We start from the raw sequence: 26,553 nt of genomic DNA, 5'->3' as shown, positions 1-26,553 counted from the left end.
AAGATGCAACAGCTCCAATCAAGTGCATTTGTGTGTAAACAAGCTTGGCTCCACAGCACAACAGAATGGAGTATTTCCGAAATATTTAAACAAATTTCACCTTTAAGTTAAACCTTTTAAGCAAAGAAAGTGATGTCATCGATGAAGACAAGAAGAAATACCTGGAATTCCCCTGAGAATCTACAAAACAAGCAGGATAGTTACCTCCCTCCACTGCTCACAGCTTCGCCTCCTCTCTGATAAGTTACTGGAATGTTACCAAAAAAAAAGGAACAATTAATAGACATGTTTGTGTTTATATATCAAAAGCTATGACATTCATGAGCATATTTCTAGAATGGCATGTTTTCTTCCTTTCTACTTAGAAGCATTGCGAAAATTCATCACAGGAAATAGATTTCCAATTCAACTAGTATTTTTTTAAGATGGTACAGAATTAGATATGTTATTTTTATTTTCTTTACGTGCCAACAAGGTTGAAAACTAAGCAGAAGCCAACTTCAGTTCACTCTTATTAACTATAACTATTACACGTTTGTACATTCACATTCTCATAGATTCCAATTTTGAATTTATTATTTTCATGTAATTTCATGATTTTATGTAAGTGGAATCTTAAATTTGGGAAGAAAAAAACCTACCAGACCATTTCCCCAGAAATATGAGTACCAGTAAGACAAAGATAAACGTTAAAATAAACCATCTTTCTCTCCACACACAAAGATGTATGCCAAGTTGTGACTAGTAATGAATGCGACCTAGTTTTTACTGTGGCTTGTGAAAACCCTTCTCCATGTATTTTCATCAGACATGTATACATATTGAAAATATATTTTAATGCTCTTGAAAGCATCCTCGGCTTAATAAATTATGGGTATAAAATTTAGCCATAACAGAAAAAGATTTGCGCATAGTCAGGGAAGGGGTTAAGGATATTAGCGTTTCTGTAAATACAGACCCATTTTCTAAGGAGAAATATGGTTCTAAAAGCTGCTACATTCTGCTACTTAGAAGAACTCCAAACTGGGAGTCTGTTAAGGAGAGATAAGTGCTCCCAGTGATTATAATAACTGGATTAAAACCGAGGAGGAAAGGCTACAGGTACATCTTTTACTAGAGGTGAATCGAAAGAAGAGGACCCACTTTGAAAGAAACTGAATGGAATGGAATCTTAGTGCTCGGACTTAAGGCAAATGACAAGTTTTATCTTTCACATGTGCTGGATATTTTGGTTACCTTTAAGAATGTTGATTGTACGGATAGAGAATTGCAAGGGAGAGAAATTTTTGTCTGAAAACCTGAAAGCTTAAGTTAAGGGAAAAAAATGCACTGCCAAGTCTGAAATAATCAATGTGATCATTAGCATGTTAAATCATGCTGAGGGTAGAAACAGTGTGTCTATCTAATGAAACACATGCAAACAAGGCTAAGATGCAATGCGGAGTCACGAATAAGTAACGGCATTGAAGGAACGACAGGCAACACCAACCATTTCTACTTCAGGTGCATGCCTGGCCTGAGTAAATGTACTGTCTTCCATTGTAAGTCCTTTCCCCCCAGCTTACTGCAGAAAATGAAATAAAAACAGGAACACAATAGTACAACACATGCCAAACTAACAAAGAAAAGGAGGGGGGTAAGCGCAAATATATACCTGTTGGTGTGAAGGTAAAAGACGGGACTGAAAAATCAAAACAAAATATAAACCAGTTATTAAGCTGAAGAGAGAAAGGGAACATATCACATTAGTATAAATCAAGCAGACAGCTGAACATAAAACAAATGTAAATAACTAGGCCAGTAGTTCTGACACTCTGATATATGAATAAAACCAAATCTGAGGTTAAAAGAGAAGCTTGTCTCTGAGGTACCATTTTGAAGGGTCTGACGTTCTAGGACGGGAGGGGGTGGGGATTGTGCTGGGTTAGCCTGCAAATGACCCCTGCATTTAGTAATAGAGATTTAGCTCATGGCTTTAGTACAAACAGGAGTCCTCTACTATTAATCATTTCCAAACATTGGATAATGGGTTCTTAAACAAGTATTATCAGGGTCTTGCCTAAACCTTATCTAGAAATCTTAAAGTAAAGGCTTATTAAAGTGGGCTAACTAATAGGTGCATTTAAGTATTCATCATCGAAAGAGAGACAGAGGGAAGGAGACAGAGAGAAAGATAGAAAGACAAAAAGAGAAAGAAAGAAAGAGAGAGAGGGAGGGAGGGAGGAGGGGGGAAGAAAAAGAAAGAAAGAAGGAGAGAGAAAGAGAAAGAAAGAAAGAAAGAAAGAAAGAAAGAAAGAAAGAAAGAAAGGGGGGGAAGAAAGAAAGAAAGGAAAAAGTAAGAAAGAGATGGAAGGAGGGAGGAAGGAAGGAAGGAAGAGAAGAGGAAAGGGAAGGAGGAAAGGAGGGAAAGAAAGAAGGAAAGGAAGGAAGAAAGGAAGGCAGCAAGCAAAGAAAGAACTGGAACAAAAAAACCCATAAAACTGAATTGTTTCACTGCCAAGAAATGCCTGATACTTATCATATAAACAGTGTAATGCTACATTTTTATCATGATAGAAATTTGTGAAGGGACAGGAAAAATGGGGAGCTTTAAACTTTAACTTCTCTATTATAGTTTACATTTAGAAGCTTCCTAGAAGTAGGCTGAGCATTTTTTTTTAAATACCACACCAAAAGCTAAACAATAGAACAATAATGCCCCTCTGAAAACCTTCACCCTGCAGTTATAAATCTTAATCCAATCAATAATGCCTGAAATTGAACTGCAGACCTCAAAAGTAGCAGCTTGCCTCTGCCACTTTTCCTATCTTCTCTCATTCCTGGGTGTTGGATAACACCACAGCTATTTCCATGTCATTTCATAGAGGGAGGAGGCTGACATTTTTTCCAAGCTCTTCACGTTAATTTAAAGTAAACACTGCTCTGGTAAAGAAAGCAAGGAAATCTACATTACTTCCTTGTAGACTAAAATTTGCTTTTAAGAAATCCTTAATACACACAAACTAGAATGTTGATTACTTATCACGGATCAAAAAGCTGCCACTTCACATTTGAACTTCTCCAAGAAATTTACTTGAAGATTAGAGCACTGGGGTTGCAAATTCAAATGCCGTAGCATCCTTTACAACTGTCACTTCTTACCAAACCATTTTATTTCTGAGCGTACTAGGAGGAACAAAAACAAAACCCTCAATGCTGGGGATCCAGTTTATACACTGGGCTTCCTTTGCTGCACAGCGGTCTCTGTCTTAGGAATTCTACTGTGTCTTCTTTCAGTCAGGTCTTTTCAGAGAGTCAAAGTAATTTAGCTACAATCAAAAATTCAGAGCCATAGTAACTAGTCCTCATAAAAAATAATAAAGAGGTACATTTGAAAGTAAAGCTACTCGAGCAAGAATGCAGTGCCTGAACATTAATTTGCAATCAAAAGGACACAGGCAAAAAATGAAAGGTCCCCGTCAGTATTCCTAGCCCACTGCTAACCTCAGTTTAAGGAACTGAAGAAGAGATGAAAAGAGTTCTGTCTAAATGAATTTTTTACAGCTTGTACACCAAAGGACAACTTAATTCTCAAAGCTTCCAGTAATAAAATAAACTCCCGCTACGTATGTGGACAAGGGGTACGAGCAGAGGGCACACCTCCGGATAAATGTAGGGGGGAAATGATAAAAATGCTCACTATTACCCGAAAGTCACACTCTGGTTTGATGGTTTATAGGTCAACAGCCTATTGATTTCTTTAAAATATTTCACTTCCTTTTTTCTTAGAATTACCAGCATTGTTCTGGGCATAGACAATTTAAGATTTCAGGATGCACTTTTCAAAACTGCATACAACCAGAATTATGAAAAAGTGCTAACACGGCAAAGTGAGGAAAGCAGAATCGAATGCTCACCAATTACATTTGTAATTATGTTCTATGAGTTCTGCTTAAACACAAGCTAGTTAAAAGGACGATGATATTAGTTTAACAGGTTTTGCAGAAAGAGCACATAGGCATTTGCCGGCATGCTTAAAGTACATTAGTAAAAGAAAAGAAACATTTCAGAAGGGGAGAGGGTTTCATGTCACATATTTAGATTTCAAGACAAGAGAGAGCATTCAATTGTTACAACTACACAGCTATCAGACTTCATGGCAATAAAAAATACAGGATTCCTGGGGAATTCAGGAGACTCTACGTCTAGACGTTAATTAGTCACTTTTCTTCATTCAAATGGGATTTCAAACACACAACTCCCAACAGCCTGCCCCTGCCCGGCTTCACAACACACAGACACCCACAAACCCCTTCTCTGCCTTGGTTTTCAGTCAAAGGTTTTATACGGTAACACGTGTGCCTGACATTGATCTACTTTGTATACGTAACGAGCAACCAGTCTCTCTGCGGTAACCTCCCAGCCCTCGTTTTCCATTTCACAGGCAGGGATACTGACATTTTGCTTAATCTCTGCATAGGACACATATCTGAAAAAGACATATTTAAGGATGATAACACTAAGGTGAACGTAGGTACACGAAGAGATTGCTGTGGAGCCACGGACAGGAGGCACATTCATGGATTTCCACAGTGTGGGTGATGAATTTGTGTTGACTCTTGGCAAGACACCTTGGGACCAAGGGCACAAATATTTTAAGACTGTTGTCCCAGACTGTTTTACAAGCGTACAGGGATATTCAATAGAACTTTTCATTGAGAAGAGGTCTAGCTAGCACTAACAAATTCTGACTTTGCCATATCATTGATCAGAGAAATGACTTGGCCAAGCCACGCAGGAAATGTTCACTTAGGAAATATGTAGACAATTTTTTTTAAAGGGTGGTGATGGTGCAGGGAGGTATGTGTTTACTGGTCATCCTCTTTAAATTTGCTTTGCAGCAAAAGTGTTATCTTAGACGTTAAGTGTGGACCCTATAACTAGCGTGAGTGTATAATTTGCCATCCAAAAACGAGGACAATTTTAAGAGCCAAAGGAGCACTGTAAATAATTTAGTTGGACTAAAGACATAAATTGGGACGGTGGCCTGAAAACTGGGACTTACAATCACCCTGCCTTAGAGCCCAGATCTGATGCCCAGAGAGGATGAAGCTATTTGAGGAGGGAAAGGCAAAAGGATTATCTATCTGATAGTGTTAACAACCTCATCACAAAACATAAAATACAAACCACCAACCTACAGACTTCGAGAATATGTGGTAAAAATGTCTGTGAAATCCTTAGCATATTTGGCTCGTCCATAAAGTTGTAAACAATTGCAGCTAAATAAACGTTCTCTTCTAAACTGTAAACATATTTTTAACAAATCATCATCACCCATTAACAGTATACATATTCAGCTCTGCAACTTTAAATTTAACAATAAAAAAGTTCTAAACCTCCTCTCTCTGAAAACTGAAGCACATTTATCAAGAAACTATTTTATAAATAATCAGAAATAATCGGAAATATCATTATTTATAAATAATCTCTTTAGCTTTACAAAGGGCAACAACACGCCCTTTAAAGTTGTGCGACAGTCCAAAGCTTGTATTTATAATTCCTGTGACAAGGAGATTAAAAAGTTTCCTCCAGAATATAAAGTAATTCCCTAAGAGAACAAGGGAATGGTATCGCAACGAAGTGTAGACCTACCCTGGTGAAATATATTTTAAAGGAACTGGGCCTGGAACTGATAAGCCTATTTGTAGTACTGATACTCAAGAGGAGGTTATACCTAGATACTGCAATAAAATAAAAGCAGTTTTGAAGATCTTTATATATTAAAATAATTTCATATAGGATATGCGTAATCATGAATAACTTGGAGTCACAGATTAAAATGAAGAGTTATGTAAACACAGTAAAATATGGAAAGCTTAGGAAAGCTAATACCTTTTCTGATACCCGCATAAGTACTAGTCAGCCCATTTCTCTTCTTCCGGTGTCGGTAGAGCCAGATGCTAAAAACCATAAGGATGATCCAGCAGGCTGCCCCGATTCCTGCGATGAACGCTGGCTGCTTCACAACGTCTGAGATCTGCTGAGCAAGGCTGACTTGGTCCTCAGGTGACACGGGGTTTCCATGAGAATCTGAAAAGCCGTCTTTGGGTTAATTTGGGTGTAAAACTCAGTGAGACAATGAAAAAAAATTGTGCGCGCGTGTGTGTGTGTGTGTGTGTGTGTGTGTGTATCTCCCCTCCTCTCACCCTTGAATAGTCTAAGACGCTTAACTGCCTCAGAAACACATTGTTTGAAACTATGTTTAGAAGGGTCTATAAAAATTCAGAATCGTTGGGCTTCCCTGGTGGTGCAGTGGTTGGGAGTCCGCCTACCGATGCAGGGGACGCGGGTTCGTGCCCCGGTCTGGGAGGATCCCGTGTGCTGCGGAGCGGCTGGGCCCGTGGGCCATGGCCGCTGAGCCTGCGCGTCTGTCCGGAGCCTGTGCTCTGCAGCGAGAAGGGGCCACAGCAGTGAGAGGCCCGCGTACCGCAAAAAAAAAAAAAAAAAAAAAAAAATTCTGAATCATTAATAAAAAAACAATGAAAAATTAAAATCATGTTACCATTGAAAGAACTATGAAAAATCTTTCTTTTAAAATAATGAACATGGCCAGCAATAGCTATAAGAATGTTCATTAAATATGGGCAAGAATTATCAAGTGTTATGAATAGTCAAAAAGTCTCCTGTTTTCTGTCAGCTATTTTGATTCAAGAATTAAAAATTGATAGAATTTATTGCTATTCTCGGAGCAACTAAGCCCCTGCGCCACAACTACTGAGCCCGCGTGCCACAACTACTGAAGCTTGTGCATTTAACTCTGAAAATGTTCTGCTAACACCACCTGCTTTAAAGTAGAAACATTTGTTTCAGTCCAAAACTCTATTTTTTTCCAAGAAAAATAATTGGTATAACTCATTAGTTATGAATAACATTTCTCAAACAGAAAAAAAAAGCTTACTGATTATTTTTTCTTATTAAATGACATTGCATCCTGTTAAGACACTGGCAGGTAAAATAAGTAGCATTCAATGGCTAAGGAAACAGTCTTAGGAAAATAGCACCCCTTTCTACGTAAAAAGGCTAAATTGCTTCTCATGTTGTGCATGCGTGTGTTTTTTTTTTGTTGTTTGTTTTTTTTTTTTTGGCAGTACGCGGGCCTCTCACTGTTGTGGCCTCTCCCATTGCGGAGCACAGGCTCCGGACGCGCAGGCTCAGAGGCCATGGCTCACGGGCCCAGCCGCTCCGCGGCATGTAGGATCTTCCCACACCGGGGCACGAACCTGTGTCCCCTGCATCGGCAGGCGGACTCTCAACCACTGCACCACCAGGGAAGCCCATGCGTGTGTCTTTTATTTGCTTTTTTCTTGAACAGAATTCCAGATTTCATTCTATGGAGGGTCAAGTCTGAAAAACCTATTTTCACAAGCAGTTGTCGTCACCTGCCTTCAACTGTTTGTTGACTGAAAGTTTTATTTCATGTTCCAGACTCTTTTATCTATGGTTATCCTACAAGCACTTCATCCTCTGAAAGTTCACCAAGCTGACTCTTCTTTTTATTTCTACTACACCCTTTGTATCTGCTAGGTTTATAGATTTCATGGTTATTTGTGCAAGGTTAAGTTGGGTAGCTTCAGATTTTATGCAGACAGCCAAGAGAGGTTCCATGCAGACGACCAGATGGGCTTAACAGAATAAAGTGTGGTGTGACTAATGAATTAAAATGGCCTCTCTGTACCTCAGTCTTTGTCTCACTGCAGCTGAGGCTATATTAAGATATGGAAAATTGGAACATATCTATAATTTCAAGAAAACCAATTTGACCCTTAAATCCCATGATTTAAATCTTAAATAAATAAAATTACACATGGTCCTTTTTCTAATTCATATTTGAAAACCCAGTACTGAAAGTCATATATTATACAAAATAAGTAAATGACATGACAATGTATAAGGTCATCACCATGTAACTTTCAATTTCAGTTTTAATAAGGCAACTATTTGAGTAAAAAGATCTATGTTCAGACTACTTTCCCCCATACCTTAGATAACGTTGTCACAGATGCATCAAACAATTTTTAAACATAGTTTTCGGTATTGCCTAAAAATTTTGGAATAAATGAACCAGAAATAAACCATGAAGCTCTTTTTGCTTAAAAGTTGTGTATATTATAATCTCTGTTGAAAAAAATAGTGCTCGTTGTAAAAGATAATCCAAAAATCAAATTCTGGCCAGTGGCTGTGGCAGAAGCAGCCAGCTCTCCACTAAAGACGTGAATTGTACTCTCATAGCATAGAGTTGTTGGGAGGTAGCTCCCTAGCCAGTTACTTGATTTTGCAGTGTTGCCATTCATCTGTTTGGAATCACAAGACTAAGCTCTGTGCAGCAGTGATGTGCACCATTTCCAGACATGTGCCATTTAAACCCTCCTCCACACTATGTGTTTCTTTTCTTCCTTTCTTCTGGCCCAGGGTCAACCTTGGAAGCCCCGTGTTAAAGAAGGGACGCCTCATCAGCCTGTGACCCTCCAGAGCTACAACCACTGGACTTCAGGTAGACTTTATTATATTACACTCCAGAAGTTCTGCAAGTGTTATCTGTTACAGCGGGTAGCAGTCTTAACACTGGAACATCAATAGCTGTTTGCAAATTGAATGCAAAGTTCATTACGTACAGCAACAAAGTTTATTCACAGTGGAATGCTTCTTAATTTTGTTCTGAAATAATTTCTAAGATGTCATCAATATTATCAACATGCAACAGTACTATATACTTATTTGTGATATATAAAGATTCATGTATCTGATTCATCTTCATAATTTAGCAACTGGCATGAAATATTACTAATGCTTAACTTGTGATGTGAAAGGAACAAAGTTGACTATATACTTCTTAGTATCTTAATTTAAATATCACCTCTTAATATCTGACCCTTTTCTCTCCCCTTTCCATTTATAATTTTGGTGCTGTTTTTTTGTTGTTTGTTTCAGATTTTACTGGTAACCAATAAATTTGAATTTTATGTTCATGCCACATTGTCTATCATGAAGTGTGGTAACTAAGGCTTCTGTCAGGTTTTTGTGTTTCTTTTTTATTCATCTAACCACTTTTGAAGCACACATTGCATTTTTAACTTTCTAAGTAATTAGCATATGTCATATTCCAATGCTCTTTTACATCTCAATTTATCTTTTTTGTTATCAAAAGCAATACAATTTTAAAGACACATAAATGGTGAATATAAATTACATATTGCTGTAAACTTCCAATACCTAGTTTAAGTTGTTTCTTTTTAAACCCAAACCGCTGTAAGTTCCATGCAGGTGCAGACTGCATCTTTCCTGTTCCCTGAGGCATCCTTGTTGCTCAATTAATAGTATTTATTGAAAAGATGAAAAAAATTCAATAGGACAGGATTAGGATGACACAATACTGACAGCCTTTTGCTTAAAATATCATTTAAAAATGTGTGCTTGGATAAGTTTAAATTCAGTTGTGATATTATAGATAGGTAAAATAAAGCTAACACCGTCATTTTCATAATTCTATTGCCACATTCCATAGCCTATTCAACTTGCAATGGTTGGCTCCACTATATACCAAAAAGAAAAGCAGGACAGTGGGTACACTGATATGTCTTTCAAACCAGATCTGTACTGGCACTCACCTAACTGGATGAACTGTGGCTCACTCTTCACCCCGGCTCCCGCCCCAGTGCTGGCTGCCACCTCTACGCTATACCGGATCCCAGGAACCAGTGAGGGAATAACCACAGAAAAGGTGGAACCATCTACTGTCTTGTTTATATGGTATCGAGTTTCATTGCCCAGACACCAAACCTATAAGAAGAACACAACAAATTATGTAAGTTAATGCAAAGATCAGCACTGTGGTTTTAGACTTAGACAGAGTTCAGACCTATCATGAACCTAATGTAGGAAGTTTCAAAAGTCATTTTTCCCCTGGATCTAGTTCTGAGAAGACTCTTCTAGTCAAACCTAGTAGTACCTTAAAGGCCTCCTTGAACTTTCTTATATACTTTTAAAGGATTATACCAGGTGATTCTATAAAAGTTTCTACAAAGGATTATATCAGATGATTCTACAAATGATTCTACCAAGACCCTGGTTCTTAACCTTATCATCGGGACTTTTTTGTTTTTTTTAACACCTAGAAATTATATGCCAGGAAAAAATAAAAGGAACTTGCAAAAAGCTGTATACATCTAGATAAAAAACAATAACTTACCTATTATCATTCAGTATTTGCATTCCTACTATGGACTTGCATAATACTAGCTGACCAGATATCACAAAACAAAAATGAGTAGGAAACTCTGTGTCTAATACTTTACTTCAACAGTTCTCTAGATAAAATTCCCTGGTGCTGTCACAGTCCCATCACCTTTCATGTCAAAATCGAGAAACAGTTGATTTAAAAAGAGAGAGCTTCTGAATAATCTAAAGTATCTTGGCATAAACATGGTTTTTAAAAATAAAACTGAACATAAAGAATAAGGATCATTCTAGGATTTATTCCACCTATGGTAGGTTTAAAATGAAAGAAAAATTTGAAAGAAAAATAGCACTGAAAAGAAAAATGAAAGAAACATAGCACTCTGATCTTGTATTTACAGTAATTTAAATTAGCCTTTAATAACATACATAAGATCATAAAGAATAACAATACATATTTGATTTAAAAGAAAAATATTCTCCTAATAAGAAAATTATTGTATGTCTCATTAACTTTTTTTTTTTTTCCGGTACGTGGGCCTCTCACTGTTGTGGCCTCTCCTGTTGCGGAGCACAGGCTCCGGATGCGCAGGCTCAGCGGCCATGGCTCACGGGCCCAGCCGTCGGCATGTGGGATCTTCCCGGACCGGGGCACGAACCCGTGTCCCCTGCATCGGCAGGTGGACCCTCAACCACTGCGCCACCAGGGAAGCCCGTCTCATTAACTTTGATATTTGTGGTAGGAAATTATTTTCAGGAAATTAAGATTTCTGAACTATGCTATAATCCTTAATTTAAATTTCACTAACGGATTATTTAATTATTAGAGTGATCTTTTGCAATGTTATAGAGCTTGAATATGATGCATGACAGTATTTGGACTCAGGTTCTATAAGAAAATGATCCATGGAGTAGTAAAACATGCTCTATATTCTTTACGATGTCCTTAAGCAAGGTGTAGGATTAGGTTCAAGTAGCCTATTGTCTAAACTGTAACAGGAAATGGGATTTCAAATAAATCTAAGAGTGTCGGTGTCCTCTATCACACGGGCAAGAGCCTTTAATTTTTTTCTTGGAAAGTTAATATTATTTTAATATAATTTCAATGCATAATACCAACAAATGGTCAGACTCTATACCAGGGTCTGACCATTTGGAAATAAAGAGTCCTTTGTGATTTTTTCTCCCTCAATTACATTACACAGCTGAACCAAAGCCACAAACTGATTTTGTACCAGTCAATCAGGTTGTGAAAGGCATTTTATTATTTTAAATTGACCATGAAGTTAAGTGAAATCCACCCTTTCACATTTCTTTAGGAGAGAAATGAGTTTTGACTCTTAGGGGAAAATGCCTACATTACACAATTTCGCTTAAGAGCTGAGACATCGCCGCATTTTATATGCTTGAAAATCTCTATGACGGTTTATTTTTCTGGACTGAACCATAGCACCCCATCACTTCCCAGTCTTGAAATAACCTTGAAACTCACGAGAAGGCACTTGAAAGTGTAGAGACTCTTACCTTTTAATGACTCAATTACAGTAGAAGATCTATTTGAAATACCCTAAAATATCCACAGCACATTTATGGCAGTATTTTAAATACTTTAAAAATATGTTGCCCTTTTAAAGTACATGCAACTGTCATACAGAGGTTTTAGTTTATTTTTAAAAATCATTTTAAAATAAACTGTTACACCTAAAATTGAGCTCAGTATATTTGGTCATTGTACAAATTAATTTGGTACTCAAAAGTACACTTATGATCTTTATTTGGGTTTTATCCAAAAGTGCACAACAGAATCACCTGGAAAGATCTACCGAAGTATATATGCAAGGGCCTTATTAGACTTGCTGAATCAGAATCTCTGAAAATGGTGGCCAGGCACCTATATATGGAAAATGATTCCATAAGTGATTCTGATGTTAGCATATAACTACCTGTAGAAGGTAAATGTGTTCACCTTCTTAGCATCAGTTTCATATCAATAAACATATATAAATTTTTACATATATGAGATAATTTACAAAGTATCATAATTTAGCTAGTAACTAGAAAAATACTGAGGTATAATGGACATACATACTGAAATATATATACATATATTTCAGTGTCTATAGAAATACATGTTTTACAGTTAAAAGTCTTCTACTATGTAGTGTGTTTACATAAGTGTTGAAAAAATACACATAAAATTTACTCTCTATTGAGATTTCCCTAATTCAATCTATCGTTTATTCATTTATCATAGCTCATTAAAACTGTGCTTTAATGTATATTCATTAACAGGATAAATCTCATGTTCTTAATTTTTATTGTACCTTGGCATGCTTGAAAATATTTGCTGGAGATGAATCTATATAAGCCTCTCTAAATTCAATGATTAGAGCTGATAACTTCACAGGTAAAAATAATTATTCAGAATCACTGGATTACATTACTTGACAATACATCATATGTTTAAAAAATTCATTTAAATATATACAGAAGTTTAAAATTGAATTTCCTCTGAGACGTAAAATTTTGTTTAGAGATGAAAACAAGGTTTATAAAAGAATTTTCAGGCACAATAAAATAATTTTTCCAACTTAGCTCCAATGTTACAAAATTCCAAACATGTTAAAAGAAAGAAATCAAACCATATCTGATACAATTCCATGGGGCAAACTAGTTCTGCAAAATGTATTTAAGCTGTTTTTTAAGGGGAAAAAAAAAGAGATTCTTTTATTAGCCTTTACGTTTGTTGTTTTTGTGAAATTATATGTACCTATACGTACTGTGACCAGGTAAATTCTCTCTTTTATATTCTTTTTTTCAAATGGCTTAAGAAAAAATTATTCCACAAGTATTGAATAAACAGGAAAGTATTTTAAAAATAATTTTACATGTTGCTGTGTGGACCAGCAGATGGCGCCAAATATCCATGAACAATTTAACCAAGGTTGCTTTTTTTTTTTTCTGCAGGGGAGATTGGTGTCCATCAGTAAATTGCTATATATGTATTTACCTTATACTCTTGGACCATTCCATTCTGAGTATCTTCAGGAGGTGGCTGCCAACTGACAAGAATTGCAGTTCCATTTCCATCATGCTTTGATACAGTTACACTTTGGGGTGGGGCACTGGGTGCTATGAAATTGTTTTAAAAAGTAGACATATTATGAGCACACTAGAGAACACTGAAAGCAGGCATTTAACATTTAAACAAAAACATATAAAATTTATATCCATATATGTATATGTTTTAAAGATGTATCTCATTCAATTTGAATAGTCTCAAACTATTTGTTTTTCCTCGATATCGCTAACCTATTGTTATTGTGAGTTTTCCATAACCAAAGTTATATAGATTATCTCCAGAAAACATCCCAGGAGAATTCCTCTTTCTCCTACCCTGTAACCCTAGTCCCATGTTCTCCCTAAAAATGTTCAAAAGCATAAAGATAAATACTAACCATCCATGTTATTAACTGTATCCTATAATTTATTGTAATCAAAGTAATAAAGACATTTTAGGAAAAATTCTGGTTATTTTTAAAGAGTACACTTGTGACATGTAACCTTTAACCTTTACGTAAATACTAATTTTTAATCTCTAGTTATAGAGTGTCCAAACATACTGGTTTGTCTAGAGCTGAGGGGTTTCCAGGGACATGAGGCATAAAATGCTAAGCCCAGAAGGTCCCGGGCAAACCAAAACATTACTCACCTTATTTACGGATCATCACTCAAAATAACATTTGATAAATGAATGAAAAATAATTAATGGAAAGACAAGCAAATTGAGGATAATTCCATCTTTAAATGTGAATCTTAGTTCTGAATAATTAAATATATCCAATATGTCATTAAGTAACACAATGTACACATTCGCACATTTTTAGATAGGCCACTACTAAAGCAAGTCGAGTATAATAGAATTTTGGTTTTAGTAGTTCTAATTAAATAAATCCTATTAACAAAATACAATGCTCACTATCAAAACAGTTAATAATTAATGTCACTAATATTATGACTTAATATCATTAATACTTTTCCATTAAGTTAATAAAAGCCTAACAAAAAAGTATGGCAATGCACAGTAACCGCACATTTCGTTATACTTGCCTTCTTCTAGGGTTTTGGCAAATTTAATTTCACTATCTGCTCCTTGAAATTCATTAAAAAAAGGACGAGCCTTAATTTCATAGTTGACTCCTTTTTTGAGATCAGGGATAACCACGCTATTTTTGGTTGGAGTCCTCACTTCAAAAACTAACCACTCCGATTCACCATGGCTGGCTCCAAACGGGCGATAAAGAATTTTGTATCCTTGAATATACTGAGACTGTTGGTCCACCTGTTAAAATGACAAATAAAAATGCAACCATTCATGTCCTTTTATTGACTTTTTAGAAAATTATGAAAATTAAATGTGACACAATGCCAAAAAATTCTATCTGACTTCATTCCACAGTTTTCTAGTTTACATAAAGTAGAATACTGAAAACAAATCACTATCTTTTGTAATACCTCCGCTTTTGCAGCCTTTACGTACAATATTAGATACTAATTTCTATGCTTCATGCAGAAATGTGAGGCATCATGGCACTTCCACAACAGATATCTAGAGGTAAGTCAGAGTGTCAAGGGGATGAGGAAATAAAATGTATTTTCCACTTCCTAATTTTAAAAGACTACTTAATATTATTCAGAAATACTTTTCAGTTTAAAAAATTCATATGCTAATGATCCTATCGTTATAGTACTATGAATATATAATTTGTTTCGTCTGAGACTGGTAAAGTTCATTACTGCAGCATAATATAAAATACACACAAGATGAAATTTTTCTCTGTTTAAAGCCATTTCACAGCTACCATAATAAACAATGCTTACATTATAAAGTTATCATTGGTAGAGAGGTAAGCAACAGATATATATATAATTTAACTATCTGTTGCATCTCTCTATATATACATATATTTTTTCAGGTAATGATCTTCCAAAGTCATCTGCTTATTAAAACTGAGATCAAATATTACGGCAGCAACAACGACTCACTGTCCAGTGCACTTCGACCGCAGAGGAAGAAAGGACGGTGGGGTTGTGGAGATGCAGTACGACATCTCCCAGTTCTCGCTGGACCTGCTTGTGATCCACCCCCTGACTTGTTGGGGGAACATCTGCAACAATCCAAGGAGACTGTGTCAGATCCTAGACAATGCAACTGACTTGAATGAAAGCATGGGGGAAACAATCCTTTCATTCAGAGAAAAATCTCAGAAAAGAAGAAGCATTCCAACTGTGAAGGATAATTCCAACCTGTGATACAGAATAAAATAGGAACAACTTAACCTTTTTACTAGAGTCAGGAGGATAGGACATATAGAGAGAGACAACAAGCAGAGGGCATAGAGACAGCAATAAAGAGCAGGAGGCAAAGATAACAATGGCAAACAGCGGCATTTGAGGGCTCCTCCTATCATGTAATGATCACTTTCTTGCCAAAGATGAGGAGCCTATGCAATCTCCTCTGAGTTTGTTCCACAACCTTCTGTACTGATCCTAACTATGCCAGAAAGAAAAGAGCCAGGATGTGTAGCACAGCAGATGAGTAATGGAGAGAATGGACACACATAAGTGAAAAGCAAGCACAAAAAGACATCCTCACCGTATAAGATGAACCTGGATAGCTTCCCAAATAAGATATATGATAAGTTAATGGTTATGATGGAGGATATAGGAACCTCCAACACAATAGGATAGCATAGGATAAGATAGAATAAAACAGAATAGAACAGAACAAAACAAATCTGATGAGAAAAGAGTACTTAACATCTATTTAATTGATGGTTTGGTTTAGTTTAGTTATTGTATCACTGTCAGAAAGGTTCAATAAAGAGTTCTAAGTCTCAAGAACACCAACATTTTTGGAAAGGAGACCAAGAACATAGTAAGAATTAAATTGCTACTAGTGTTCATTTATGTTGCGCTTTTTTCCCAACAAGAGAGTGTTTTGTTAAACTTACTAATAAGTCTGTACTTGATAAAAATTGCCTGTTTCTAAAGAAATTTTCTAAGTACAGATGCTTTGCTTTGTTTACAGTAGTAAAAGGGAACATAGGATGAACAAGAGAAGAAAATTAAGATTTTTCTAATATCCATAATTCTCCTTCTCAAAGTACTGTATCTTGGCACATATATTCTGGATTACTTTCCATCGCACAAGCAACAGAAACAAGAATTTTAGTTTTATGAATGATTAAATACTTTTAAAGAACTGAGGTCGGATAGAAAACAAAAACATGAATATGAAAAATGTGGTTGGGGACTTCCCTGGTGGTCCAATGGTTAAGACTCCGCGCTGCCAGTGTTCAAGGAAGGGAACTTGGCTACAGAAAGACTGAGCACCTGCTCCAAGGCCACAGCATCCATGAGCAGGCAGTAAAAGCCAGGCCTTTGGACACAAATCATGCATGCTCTTTTCACTACCCCAGACCACCTTATTCATGGGATCTAAGTTTCTTGGTTAAGAATGCAAGTCAACTGGAAGTTCATACCTCTTTGCAAACTTCCAGTTGCAAAATAAATGACTCACAGGTATGAAATGCACAGGGTGGGATATGTAGTCAATAACTATGTAATGTCTTTGTATGTTGACATATGGTAACTAGACATGCTGGTGATCACTTTGAAATGTATAGAAATATCGAATGACTATGTTACGTAACAGGAACTAACACAGTGTTGTAGGTCAATTATACTTCAAAAACAAACAAGCAAACAAACAAACTCATAGAAAGAGAGAACAGATCTGGAAAAAAAAAAAAAAAAAAAAAAGACTCTGAGCTTCCACTGCAGGGGGTAAGGGTTCGATCCCTGGATGGGAACTAAGATTCCCACATGCCTCATGGCGTGGCCAAACAAAAAAAAAAATGAGGTCAGCTATATGGAAAAAGAATCTAAAAGAGAGTGGACATATGCATATGTGCATATAATATTCATTTTGCTGTACACCTGAAACTAACACAACAGTGTAAGTCAGCTATACTCCAATAAAAATTTTAAAAAATGAGGTTGGTAAGTATGTTTGATGAAGTCCATGGAAGGCAAGCAAATGAAAGACACGACAGAACAAGAGTGCTATTCAGGGGCTTCCCTGGTGGTGCAGTGGTTGAAAGTCCCCCTGCCGATGCAGAGGACGTGGGTTCGTGCCCCGGTCCGGGAAGATCCCACATGTGGCAGAGCGGCTGGGCCCGTGAGCCATAGTCGCTGAGCCTGCGTGTCTGGAGCCTGTGCTCCGCAACGGGAGAGGCCCGCGTACCGCAAAAAGAAGAGTGCTATTCAAAACCCTTAGATGTAATAACCTTCATTTATAAATGTATAAATAAGCAAAATGAGAAAACCTGAGATAGTTTTGGCTTCTCATAGTTTATCAGGCCTTTGGAATAGCTTTGGCTCATATCGGTCTTCAGGCTACCTATTTTCACAGACTAGAGTCAGAAAGCACTTGATTGTAACTTTTCCATCTCAGGCAGATTTACTTCTCTACTGGTCTCCATTGCTCCTACAACTTTAGCTACCATCTATCTCTAGGGTAAGAGTCGAGCTCTTGGAATAAGACAGAAATAAGACAGAAATAAGTTTCCCCAACTTAGCAACTCGACAGCTATGTAATATTGGGAAGATTTCTTAACCTCACTATTTTCAGTTACCTCATCTGTCAAATGGCAATATCAATGGAAGCTACTTCTGAGGAGGGGATTTTTGTGAGAACTGCATTTTTTAAGGCATATAAAGTCCTCTTCTTGAAGGTAGGGATTGGGTCAATTTTTATGAACCCAGAATACCTAGCACAGTTCCATACATATAGAATGTGTTAATAAACATTAGTTGAGTTAAAGTGAATTACTGTATGGAAAACACACACATATCAAACATATTATATTAGCTTCTAAACATGTTCTCTCACATGTAAACTTCCATCCTCAGGGAATCGTCTACCTTTTAGGAAGTGTCTTAGTAATCATTTTAAAAGGTAACTACTATAATTTGCATGGCAATCTCTAATTTCTCTGGCTGAGGTAACATGCCAGCTAATCCCTTCATGAAATCTAGGAAAAATCCCTAGAGTAACCATTTTGGCAATAGAATATTATTTTAGAAAATTCCTCATCGGAAAGAAAAATGGGAAGTAATGTCTAATAATGTAATATTGAGACATGTATTAATTGGTCCCTTTATTGTTCTTGCTTTCCTTCTCCTCCTGAAAGAAATGTATTATAATGTGAAAGGTCTTCCCAACATTCAGAATTAAACTTGGAGGAAATCTCAGATATGATTCTACTCCCATTATTTCCCCAGTATTGGAGCTCTCTATACATAATCTCTGAGGGGGGGCATTATCCAGGCCCCCCTTCATTATTTACAATAACTGGTCTCTTATTATCTATTGTATACACATATTCTGTACATTCTATGTCTGTGTGCATATTCTTTAAAAGATAGGGCTCAAGAATGCCGTGTGGACAGAGCATGGATAAAGAACAGTACTAACAGTGGCAACAACTACCCTCATCTCAGCAATGTCTACCCCCCAGCCCACTCCCACTTGCTAGGTGCTCATGTCATCTTCCTTGCATTATCAAATCTTGTATTTGGGAAAGCACATTTTGATTACACTGGGACAGGGCTCCAACTCCAACTGCGACCTAGGTCTACCTGACTCCTGAACAGGAAACCATGCCCTGGATCTGTGCAACTTAAAGACCCAGCTCATTCATAGAAATGCCCACTTGGGGAAGACTATTTTTGCAGCCATGCTGCAGGAGTAATTAAAGAAATTATGCCTGCTCCCTCGTGAATCAACTTCCAACAAGTCTTTCCTGAATTCCCTCTACCCCTGGCTCTTCTCCTAACTGCTTACACGTCCTGTACCCTTCAACTGGATTTTCCCAGGTTCTTCCCCGGGCTCCTGCTATGGCCTGACTCAGCTCGGCTTCGGTGTGTCTCAAAAGCAGTCTAAGTACTAGATGATGAAATCTGCCTCAATGTTAACTTCCACTCATTGGCTTGTTTTGGTGCCTGGAGTTAGAATAAGCATACCTTACTCTTAAAATATTAAGGAAGAAAAAGTCAAGCCCAGTCTAACGTTGTTATTTTGGGGGTTAAATGTGCCAAGTCTTTGGATTTCTTTTCCAATGATGTGGTTTTCAGCCTTTAGTGCAGCCTCACCAACCATCCTCACTGTCTTCCTCTTAAAAGTCTACCTGAAAATGCAGTGCTCAAAACAGGACACATTACTCCCTTCGTGATCTGACCAGTTCAGATTTTGATCTGCATATAATTCTGCTAAGACTAGATTTGTTTCTTCGACAACTACTCACTCCGTTGGCTCAGACAGGTGTGCTTGACTTCCAACACTGAAGTCATCCTGACGCACCTGACACACACTCACAGGTACTCTCTTTTTAAGCCGAGTATCCTCAGCCTATTCTTCTACAGCTAATTTTTTAAACCTAAGTTCAAGTACCAGACTTATAAATTTGCTCCATTAATTTTAATCTTGTTAGTGCTGGCCCATCATTCCAGACTGTCGAGATACATTTAATTCTGGTTTTCTCACTCAGCACACTAGCTGTGTTTCTCAAATTTTATGAACTTCCTCTGTTTTTATTCCAGACAGTGAAAGAAATACAAGTCCAATGACAGTCTTATGGCATATAATATAAAAGAAATATGAGCCCTGTATATTCATAAATTGGCTAATTTAATCCTTGTCCAATCTTGTGGAGTAGGGATTTTTAGCCCCATTATATAGATGAGGGAACCGATGCTCAGGGAACATACTAACTTGCTAGTAGGTTGAAGAGCTGAGATGAAAAATTCTTTGATTTCACAATTGTATGACTGTTTCACTATGTTTCCAGTTTTCCAGTTGACATGGGTTTGTTTCCTTTAAGTTGTTCTACTAGCTATCATGTATAAAGGTAAGTGGATTAAATTTTTTAAAAAACTTAAATTGACTCACTGATAAGATGTTGACTACCTCCTCGCTTAAGAGTTGAGGACATATTTTACAAAATCATTTATATGAGTATATGACAGAACTGCAGTTAATGAAAAACTTTTCCTAAGGTCTACTGGGTAGAGGCCACTGTACTGGGGACAAAAGTTTAAGTTCACTTTACAGCTGTCATAGTTTCTGCATTCTTTACAAATGCGTATCTAATATTGAAAACCTCAAACTGCCTTAAGGCAGGCTCCAAGAATATTAAAGCTACTGGTGAAGTGACTCATAATAGCAAATATATGCATTTGGGTGTGTTGATTTCGCACAGCAAGAAACAGACATGGGCATGTTCTACAACTCAGTTTGCTCTCTCAGTGAATTCTGAAACAAAAAGTCCTTCCCAAAAGATTGCTTATATACTCACTGGAGAAGACAAAACATGCAACATGGCTGGCAGACCCTCTCCCAAACCAGGAAAAAGTAATTTAAATCTTTCAGTACTTTTGTGTGCAATTTGTTTCTGTCACTGTAACTAAGTTTCCATTTTTCCTTTGGAAATATATGAATTAAGATAGAGACATTATGATTCCTCTGTATGTTGAGAAAAGAATTTTATATTTCTAATTCCTACCATCTAGAATTACCTTTCTTTATTAATCTTATATTAATAAAGTATATTTTAATTGTGATGACAATATGTTTAAAAAAAGGTAAAGGTTGATTCAAATTCATCTTTTTTTAATATATAAATTTTACTACTATTAAAACATTAAAATAACAGGAGGAGCAAGAGGGTGGGTAGGAGATAATAATCTGTTGAAAGCTAAAAATAATTCCTGGCCTTCCCTGGTGGCGCAGTGGTTGAGAGTCCACCTGCCGATGCAGGGGACACAGGTTCGTGCCCCAGTCCGGGAAGATCTCACATGCCGTGGAGCGGCTGGGCCCGTGAGCCATGGCCGCTGAGCCTGCGCGTCCGGAGCCTGTGCTCCGCAACGGGAGAGGCCACGACAGTGAGAGGCCCGCATACCACACACACACACACACACACACACACACACACAAATAATAATAATAATTCCTATTCATGAAAGACAATAAAAAGCAATGTATCCAGAATGTGGTCCAAGTGAAAAAATTTCCAATTTCAAATGTTTTTAGAAGCAGCTTCAACATGTTCATTTTTCCTTTTATCTGTTTCTTTAACCCAGCTTTGACGAAAATATACATGATTTCCATTTAAAAGTTTAATGTATCATGGTTCACATAATTGGCAATGAAAGATAGGCGAAACAACATACAGACCTAAATTATTTTTGCAATGGTTGCAATGTTCAAAACTCATCCAGGAGGTCATGAGTATTAATCTCAACATACATAAAATTTACTCAATTTTAAAAACAATTATGTGATTAAAATTTTACACCCACATATAGTCATATTTAAAAATCAAAAAATTGAAAATAATACAAAAATATTCACATAATATTTTTGCTCATTGGATTTGTGATTTATAAAATGAGAAACATTTCTCTGTTATTCATCTTGTCTTGGAGTGCTTAGTCCAGAAAATAAGAAAGTATGCAGACACTGTGTATTAAAAATTAATTGAGCAACTTGGATAATAGATCTATGTTAAATATACAATCCTAGCATGTAGTACAAATGAGTTACTTGTAAAATTATAACATCTAAAGATAAGTAGATGTCTCAAGGCTGAGTAAATCAATATTTACCTTGTGTTTTCACTGGGTCTGATATCTGGCTTGGATCACTAATTCCATATGCATTTGCTGCCCTCACAAGGAAAAGGTAAATTGCATTAGGTTTGAGTCCTTTAATGGCAAATGTTTCTGTTTTCACATTCTCTGCTACGGTCTGCCAGCTGCTGCCAGATGCATGGCTAAGGATAGATACACAAGTTAGAACATGCATATTTAATGGTAAATCAAAAGAGAGAACAACTAGGAAACATCGTCTTCACTCTACCTGAAGGCTTCTATAATATAAGATGTTGGAGTAGCACCTGAATTCAAATTTGGTTGCCATGACAACGTTACTGTATTTCGGCTGACATCTGTAACTTCAGGTTTTGAGGGGGCACTAGGGATTAAATTTGGGTCGGTGGGTCTTGGAGGCTGAACTGGAACTCCAAATTCTAACAAAGAAGAAAAAGATGAAAGATGTTTACGCAGATAAGCACATAAATGTAGATATCATACCCATCCACCTACTCAAGCAACAAGACATGCTCTTCATCTTTTTACCAGTGAGTAAACAAAAGCTTTATTTTAAGGTAAAATACTACTGAATTTACCTTGGACTTCAATGTAAGCACTCCATGTTGCTTCACCGCTGGGGGTTGATGCAATGCAGGTGTACCGACCAGTGTCACCCAGCTGAGAAGACAGATGCAAAATAAATATTTGGAACAATCAAGAGCTCACTGGGCTGAAAAAGCAATTATAGTTTTGTATATGGTCCATGAATATGGATAACTTGCATTAAAAAGCACTAACCAGAAACTGCCTCTTAACTTGTTTTTATTGAATGTGAAGTAAAATATTGCATGAAGACAGAAGACAAAAATGTTATTCTAACTGTATAATAAAAATATAATATTTAAGTGCATTAACATCACCATTTTCTGTGTCGCGCAGTAAACAATGAGCTATATAACTTTAATTTCAAAGGGTTAATCTTTATTACTAATTTATAGCTTTATATTTAATAAGTCACATAATAGGGCTAATAAAATTTAGCCAGTGACTATTCTTGCTATTTCATATATTATGTGAGTTACACCCATATGGATATCAGAGATAAACAAATATTTATAGAAAATGGATAGACACAAAATGATTTCTTCTTAAAGCATCCACTCTTTTTTCTCATTTTATTTTTTTAACCTGTAACTTAAGGCAGTTTCGTAAGTATAAAGTCAAACTCCAGCTGGAATGATGCTCTCTCTTCCTTTGAAAGACTGACTGCCAGAAAACAAACACAGGTCACATGTTCAACGTTAAAATCATCAGTACCATAATGAACCCATATACCTCTGCCTAAGGTAATAATTCTATCATCAAATAATGTTAGATAAAACAAAAATGCTGTCATCTTGCTCTGGCAATTGTAATAACAAAGTCACAATCATTGTCACATAAAAGTACAACATATTAACTTTCGTGGCACATAAAATGAACTGCTATGTTGATCCAAAACTCCAAAGAAGCCGCCCACAATAGGCAATAAAGCAATCGAAATTTATGTTTATTGCTGTCAAGGCTATTCTTTCATATGCCTCATGAGCTTGTCTGATCTTGATCTAAAATGAAAACAAAAATCAAAGCAAAAGAACAGAGTCCTGAAAGAACAGGTATGGGATGTGATGCCCTGGGAAGGTAAATCCCTAAATTGTTCCCACAAACCTGTGGGCTTTCATCATTTAATATTCTGATTTGAAATGTACATTCAATGTGTACATTGCTTTATTGTTTGCATGCAGAGTATTCTGTAATTGCAAAATTCTGAACCAAATATTCACAATAAAAGAACTCTTCAAGTACACGGCACATAATATGATACTGGAAGATATCTTTGAAAAATGCTATACGGAATGAATGCATCACATCACCACTTGGAAGGTATTTTTATCTCCCATAAATCCTCATCCTTTTCTCCTCCATATAAAACCTTAAACTACTTGCCATGGGCTAAATTATGAGTCAAATCATCTTTAATATACACAGTGAAATGTCTGAAAGAATAACGCATCAAATTAAAAATATATTAATACTGTTATTAACATTTCATTGATTCTAAAATTTGAGACTTCAACACTAGTTGCTGGAGGCAAAACCAAAGTGGAACAAAATGGGAAACCCAGGGTGTCATTTCAAGTTACCTTAGCATATCGGATCTGTAGTACTCCGGTCTCCAGCTGTTTGATTCGAGAATCTTGGGTTGAAACAAGGACTCCATCCTTTCTCCACAGAATTGTGGGCGCTGGACTGCCTGTGGCCACACAGCTGAGCACTAAAGTACCATCCACTGCTACAGTCTGATTCACAGGACCCTGTCGAATGACTGGGGGAGGTCGGTCTGCGATCACTGCCAGAACAAACAACAGGAAATAGATTTCTGCAACTGGAAGCAATTTTCTAATCATCCGAACAACAGCAGTTGCTCTAGGCTTTGAAACAAACTAATTAAACAAGTAATTAAAGTAGGAGACATGCATTATTCAGAATGCATTTCTATGATGCACTGATTCAGAATATTAAAATGTACTCCTTTCAAATGACCAACCACTGACTAGGCTTGCTGCATTGTCAAGGGACCTACTTAACTTAAGAGTTCAGAGACTAAATAAGGATTGTGGATGGTGAAGGAAATGTATAGTGGAGAGAAGTGGAATACTGTGCTTTTTAAACTTTAAAATACGTAAAACACAAAACAACAAAAAACCCATTTACCCCAAGGAAACGTATAAGACAGATTTTCATAAATGACCCCAAACCAACTTGATAATCTTTCTGAGTCCAACAGAAGGAATGATGGTATCATACCAGCATGCTTGACAATTTTGGATTCAAAAATGTGCTTTGGACTTTGATAACTGATCAATCCAGCATGCTTGACAATTTTGGATTCAAAAATGTGCTTTGGACTTTGATAACTGATCAATCAATATGACTGAGCTCTTTTTATCTTGGAATTTTTTTCTATTAAAAGAGTACATAGTGAATTCAGAGAAACTGGAAAACTGTCTAAAAATATTCTTGGTAAGCTAATCCAAAAATATAATTGAAGTGGATATCCTAACCCAGGATATAACACACTTCCATATCAGAATTATAGGAATGGGAAGGCACTTTCGCTAAATCTATCACCTTAACAGTTTTAATGTCCCATGGAAGGAAACAATGGAAGGCATTTTTATAACATATAAATAAAATTACTCTTATTATATGAAAAAATCTAAAACCTAAAAACTCTATCTGAGATAATAAAGTCATAATTCTAGGAAAAAATCCAAAACAACTGTAGTGGAACTAGTATAAATCCTGCATTAGAGAGATGTTCTGATCTCCTGACATAGGCAATTTAGGTGAAATTCCATAGATAGTTTTTTAAATGAATAAACATTAAAAATAAAGTTCATTTTTCATTATTAAACTTTAAAATTCTGAATATTAGTTTAAAATATTTTAAGTGACAAATATTCAAAAGACAACTCTAAGAAATTGCCTGATTAAACAAAACTGGTTGCCAGAGTGACTAAATTTTGGATGCAACCATTTGCAAAGCTGGATGTGTCATGTTCAAAGTTTTATGCGCCAAAGATTTCTCACAAGCTGGAGTCACACTTCAATTTGTTCCTCATTTATCATGCAATAATTATTAGTTTTGGGCATTCAATCTAAGAAAAACAAGAAAGCAAGGAAGTGAAATCAGCAACTGTGCAGTTTCACTCCACCCTTCCAATTCTCTTCCATCTTTGGTCGCTGGTGTGAAATCTGTTAATACCGTGGAGGTATATTAGAAGGCTGGAGTTTGAAACTTGGCAGGAGTGTTTCAGATACTCCATGGATGAAACATATAAGCCAATAATTCCTTTGCTTAGAATCGTTTAATCTTTTCTACATTATCTGTTGATTTTGGCTCAAATCAAATTAGAGGCCCCTCCTGGTAAGTATGAAAAAATAATGATAAGTGTTTTAGTGCACTGGGGTTTTTACAAGACTCTACCACCTGTGTTCCCTTGATTATAAGAATGAACGAATATTTATTTCCAGATATTAATTGAATTAGTAACAGAGTGTTTCTTTATAACTGATTATAATAAAATCCAGTAACAGAGTGGTCTACATTTCGTAGTCTTGTTATATTTAGAAACAATCCAATATCCGGGGATTTATTCAACTTTCTATACCTTTACAGTTCTTTGATATTTGCATCATATTTAGCGTCATCCTCACTTCCTTATCCTATCCTAACCCAGTTTAATGATGTTGTTTCTCTGTTATTGATTTCTTCCTGGTTTACACTGGGTACTTTACAAAAATAAAGCAAGAAAAGAGAAGCAGGGATGATTATCAGGCTACACCATCTGTCATGTGTCTTTAGGCAAGTTCCTTAAATTATCTAAGTCTCGGTTTTTTACCTGTAACATGAGGATAATAATACTTGCTCTAACCAGCTCAGGGGATTGCTATGAAGATAAATGGAATAACAAATACTCCATGTACTTTGCTAATTGCAAAAAGCTAGACAATTATATGAATTGTGATATCACGATCCTTTTCTATAAAATAGTAATATGTAAATCAGAGGTAAAAAAG

At 36.4% G+C, this 26,553-nt stretch overlaps 1 protein-coding gene across 1 annotated transcript in view; it reads right to left on the bottom strand.

Moving 5' to 3' along the window:
- The window catches only part of ROBO1 (roundabout guidance receptor 1), a 406,812-nt gene that overhangs the window by 49,864 nt on the left and 330,395 nt on the right, over positions 1-26,553 (bottom strand). Inside the window, exons 9-19 of the mRNA XM_073804384.1 lie at positions 24,114-24,319; positions 22,527-22,608; positions 22,199-22,367; positions 21,946-22,112; positions 15,262-15,383; positions 14,326-14,557; positions 13,226-13,347; positions 9,648-9,819; positions 5,875-6,072; positions 1,655-1,681; positions 205-247 (exon numbers count right to left, since the gene is read on the bottom strand). Of these exons, the coding sequence (XP_073660485.1) occupies positions 205-247; positions 1,655-1,681; positions 5,875-6,072; positions 9,648-9,819; positions 13,226-13,347; positions 14,326-14,557; positions 15,262-15,383; positions 21,946-22,112; positions 22,199-22,367; positions 22,527-22,608; positions 24,114-24,319 (1,540 nt within the window). The remainder of the gene's footprint in view (positions 1-204; positions 248-1,654; positions 1,682-5,874; positions 6,073-9,647; positions 9,820-13,225; positions 13,348-14,325; positions 14,558-15,261; positions 15,384-21,945; positions 22,113-22,198; positions 22,368-22,526; positions 22,609-24,113; positions 24,320-26,553) is intronic.

This window comes from Tursiops truncatus, chromosome 4, assembly GCF_011762595.2.
Source record: "Tursiops truncatus isolate mTurTru1 chromosome 4, mTurTru1.mat.Y, whole genome shotgun sequence".
Classification (NCBI taxonomy): Eukaryota; Metazoa; Chordata; class Mammalia; order Artiodactyla; family Delphinidae; genus Tursiops; species Tursiops truncatus.
The sequence above is the reverse complement of the archived record's forward strand: the minus strand, read 5'-3'. Positions and strand labels throughout refer to the sequence as shown.